Below are 5,000 nucleotides of genomic sequence, written 5' to 3' on the forward strand. Positions count from 1 at the left end.
ATGATCTGGGCGGGCGCAGTGGGCGTGATGGAGACCACCGACCGAGTGGGGCTGTCGGGGTCCAGCCGATGGTTCAGGAGAGCCTCATTCGAGTCGGCTTCCTCCCTCGACGTCTCTTCCCACGACGCCGGCAGAGGGACCTCGTAGGGTCGAGGGGCAGGGGTCACCCAGGGCTCGGGTTCTTGCGGGTGACCCGGGGTCAGGTCAATCAGGCTGGGGATGCGTTTGGGAGGTCCTTCGCCCGTGACGACCCCGCCCCCCGCATCATTCCCGCCGACGAGGTGCGTGATGGGCGGCGCCGCGAGCTTCCACTCGAAGGTGAGGTCCTGCGGCACGGCCTCGACTTGGCACGTGAGGGTCACCGTCGTGTTCTTGGCCACGACGTAGTGGCGCTGGGGATTCCCCGAGCAGTACGGCGTGTCTGGGGATCAAGGAAGGAAGAAAAATATGAATACCATAACGATTTTTGAATTTTCTCACAACTAAGAGAGTAAGAAGATAAATTCAGTAGAATATTATTGAACCTTAACTTTAGACTGAAATAAAAAAAGAGTCGAAAGTAAATAAATCCAATGGCTACAACAGATGATATATTCCCAAATATCTATCCATAACAGAGCCATATCAAGACTAAATATCAAGAGTATGTTAACACTCATGCAATTTCTTCCTAACTGGACAGAATCGTCAGTAGGAGGAGCTGAAAACAAGTAATTATCTCTTGGGCTTCGGGGAAAACATTGCTTACACATACAAATGTAGGTGGTGTGTTTGTATGCGTGTGGGGACATAAATACAAACTTTTTTCCTAACTTTTCACATAATTCCCAGCAACTGAGGTTATGGTACACTGTAAAATATGTAAATGATATACATGGACATGAAACTTCTCCAGACAAAAATATGAGTAGGTGAATGCTATATGTAGTAACTTACTCTGTCTTTGTGGATATTTATATGTCAGTGTCATACACACACACACACACACACACACACACACATAGAGAGAGAGAGAGAGAGAGAGAGAGAGAGAGAGAGAGAGAGAGAGAGAGAGAGAGAGAGAGAGAGAGAGAGAGAGAGAGAGAAGAGAGAGAGAGAAAGAATGAGAGAAAGAGAAGAGAGATATAGAGAGAGACTAACAGACAGACACACAGACATATAGGCAGACAGACAAGCAAACAAAAAGTCAGACATTCAGACAAAAAAACAAACAAACAAGCACAGTAAAACCCCCAGATACAGAAACACAAGACACCAACACAGACAGAAAGAAAACAATCATAGAAAACGGGAAGCGACAACACCCTCAACCAAATTCAGAAACACGACTTACGGGCGACTCTCAGAAGGACCGCGTTGGAGTGTCCGTCGCCCTCAGTGTTGGACGCAAGGCAAGTATACAGACCGGCGTCCTCGCGTGATACGGGCGTGACCACAAGGGAAGAGTTGTCCCGCCGCCACCTACGCCCACCAACGCCCACGACCCGACCCTGGAGAGAGAGATGTGGAGGCTGGAATGATCTGTGTAGCGTATGATCCTTAAAATGAAGTTAATACCCTACTTATGCGTATTGAATATATAAGGTAAGGATAGGTAATCAGGTAAACAGGTGCGTTATTTATCTATTTTTTATTTATTTTTTTATTATTTTTTAGTTGAATGGAGAGGAAAATGGAACAGAAGAATATTGTACAGACAGTCAGAAAGAGAGAGAAAGAGAGAGAGAGAGAGAGAGAGAGAGAGAGAGAGAGAGAGAGAGAGAGAGAGAGAGAGAGAGTGACAGAAGACAGCAAAAGAGAGAGACAGAGAGCAGAAAGACGAAACATGAGAGCAAGAGAGGAGAGGAGAGAAAGACACAGCAAGAGAAGACAGAACGAAGACAGACAAACTAGAGGAAGAAGACGAGAGAGGACAGACAGACAGACAGACAGACTGAACAGACAGAGAGAGAGACAAACAGACAGACAGACAGACAGACAGACAGACAGATAGATAGATAGAGTGAAGAGAATAATAATTACAATAAAAAAAGCACCATAAAAAGCAACAATGCATTCAACAAGAAAGGAAAGTTTAATACTAAAAAAAAAAATCTTAATTATGATTTCTAAAAAAAAAAAAAAAAAAAAAAAAAAAAAAAAAAAAAAAAATCGACGACAGATTTAATACCGCGATAAAGCCCTCTATATACAGAGTGAGTAAGTCCATCATATGCAAAATTGAGTTGACAAGAGGAAGGCCAGGTTCATTACAGGATACAACAGAGGGTTTTATATTCCATTTTCTAAAGATGATGGGCGGTGGGAAGAGGGGGAAGGCGGGAGGAGGGAGAGGGAGGTGGGGGAGGAGGAAGAAGAAGGGGTGTAGGGGAGACGGGAAGGCGGAAGAGGAGGGAGAGGGAGGTGGGGGAGGAGGAAGAAGAAGGGGTGTAGGGGAGACGGGAAGGAGGAAGAAGGGGGAGAGGGAGGTGGGGGAGGAGGAGGGAGAGGAAGAAGGTGGTGGGGGAGGGGGTAGGGGGGTAGGGGAAGGTTTGGTAGGGTGTGGGAGAGGGGATGGGAGAAAGGGACGGAGGTAGAGGGTGGGAGATGGGGAGGGAGGTAGGGGGTGGGAAAAGGAAGTGGGAAGTGGGGGAGGAGGAGGGAGAGGGGGGGTGGGAGGAGGTAGGAGAAGAGTAAGGAAAATAGGAGGGAATAATGACAAAAAATAATATTGCAGAAGAAAATGGAAGTAATAGTGATAATGCTAATAATAATAATGCTGATAATAATGATAATGATGATAATAATAGTAATAATAACAACAATACCTACTACTACTACTACTAATGATAATGATACTCATGATAGTAATAATAATAATAATAATAATAATAATAATAATAATAATAATAATAATAATAATAATAATGATTCTACTACTACTACTAATAATAATGATAATAATAATAATAATAATAATAATAATAACAATAATAATGAGGATAATAATAATGATAAAAAACAAAAATAATGCTTGTCATAATCATTGCTACTGTTAATATTATTATTATCATTATTATTATCAATATTCTTATCAATTATCATATTGATTGCTACTATCATTAATAATATTATTATTATTGTTATTAATATCACATTTATTATCATTATGGTCATTATTATCATTATTACTGTCTTTATTATTATCATTATCCTTATCATCATTATAACCATCATCATCATCATTTTCATTGTCATTATCATTATCAGTACCACTACTATCGCTACAGTTGTTGAATTCATACTTTTCATTTCTGCGTTACTTCACATTCATTCAGCCATGCTTATTTACTGTAGCCTTCCGCTTGAAATTTATATTCCTGTTATATAAGATAGAATAAAACAGTAAACAAATTGTATACTTTAAGTCAGTTTCTTAAGATGGGCGTAAGAAGATTACTGTAAAATGCACTTTGGATGCGTAGTCCGTAAGTTCGTGAGGAAATGTCTGTGATTAGAGGTAGTAATGCATATTGTGAAAAAGAAGAAGGAGAAGAAGAAGAAGAAGAAAATAAAGAAGAAGAAGAAGAAGAAAAAAAAGAAGAAGATAGAGGAGGAGGAGGAGGAGAAGAAAAAGAAGAAGAAATAGAAGAAGCAGAAGAGGAAGATGAAGAGGAAGAAGAGAAAACGATGAGCAAGAAGTAGGAGTAATAGTAGTAGTAGAAGAAGAAGATAAGAAGAAGAAGAAAAGAAGAAGAAAAGAAGAAGAAGGAGAAGAAGAAGAAGAATACGTTGGTGAGGAAATGTCTGTGATTAAAAGTAATAATGTATTATGAAAGAAGACGTAGAAGAAATAGAAGAAAAAGAAGAGGAAGATGATGAAGAAGAAAATATAACGAGTAGAAGGAGTGGAAGAAAAAGAAGGAGAAGAAGAAATAAAAGGAAAAGAAGAGGAAGATGAAGAAGTAGAAGGAGTGGAAGAAGAAGAAGAAGAAGAAGAAGAAGAAAAATAAGAATACGAAAACGAAGAAGAAGACGGAGAAAAAAAAGAAGAATCAAAATATAAGTAGACGAAAAGAAGAAGAAGAAGAAAGAAAGAAGAAGAAAAAGAAAAAGAAGAACGAAAAGACAGCGAAGAAGAAAAAGAAAAACGGGGAAAGTCATGCTTCAACCTTTCATTAGCTTATATTTTTTTCTCTGCTCTGAAGTAGATTTTTATAATGAGCAAGGGGAGTGGGCATTAATATCAGGCCCAGGACACACATTTATGTAAATGAGATAATCGACCATTAGGCCAAATTTCTTTTCATTTTCATGGTCTTTTTGTGACGCAACTGTAATATATATGGCCAGGTTCCCAGAAAATTGAACGAGTTAAAAAGTAATAATAAAATTGTCAACAACTATGCTGGCTTGGGTATGGTATGTATGTATATCTACGCTTCTTTTGTCCTTGCTTAAGTCCTGTCTATATGCATATACTCATTAGTTTAGGTAATATCAACATAACATTATGTACATGAGTATTTTTCTGGTGAGAACAAGCAGTAGGTTGTAAGCAATGGCAATTTTGTTTTATTTTTTTTCTTATTATTTGAATACCGTTTTACAGAGAAAATAATATTTATCTGAGCGTCACTCACACTCGCTTGTACTAACACACGCCACGAAGGTCAAACACGAAGTTAAGTCGCTCGTGTACATCATATTGTATTATACAATCCGGGAGATAATGGAAATTCATTTTTAAGAGTACAAACAGCCTGACTGAATTTAATTTCTCGCTAAGAATGGGAATGGCATTTCGTTTCATGTTTCTGGTCTTGAAACACATGCTTTCATGCACGTCTAGTTTCCCATGTGTTATCGTTGATGTTTCTTACATATTACATTGTTTCTTATTTGTTATTTTGCGGTAATTATATATATTACATATACAATATATTTCATTCATACTATTAAATATGGAAAAAATCTATTCTATATGAAGTAAGTGTTTCTACCCTAACATATATGTTATA

At 38.7% G+C, this 5,000-nt stretch overlaps 1 protein-coding gene across 1 annotated transcript in view; it reads right to left on the minus strand.

The window, feature by feature from the left end:
• Positions 1 to 5,000, minus strand: part of LOC119583832 (protein sidekick-1-like) — a 79,819-nt gene that overhangs the window by 20,846 nt on the left and 53,973 nt on the right. Inside the window, exons 6-7 of the mRNA XM_037932557.1 lie at positions 1,334 to 1,490; positions 1 to 421 (exon numbers count right to left, since the gene is read on the minus strand). The exon at positions 1 to 421 is cut by the window's left edge and continues 65 nt beyond it. Coding sequence (XP_037788485.1) covers positions 1 to 421; positions 1,334 to 1,490 — 578 coding nt within the window. The remainder of the gene's footprint in view (positions 422 to 1,333; positions 1,491 to 5,000) is intronic.

Source organism: Penaeus monodon, chromosome 2, assembly GCF_015228065.2.
Source record: "Penaeus monodon isolate SGIC_2016 chromosome 2, NSTDA_Pmon_1, whole genome shotgun sequence".
Classification (NCBI taxonomy): domain Eukaryota; kingdom Metazoa; phylum Arthropoda; class Malacostraca; order Decapoda; family Penaeidae; genus Penaeus; species Penaeus monodon.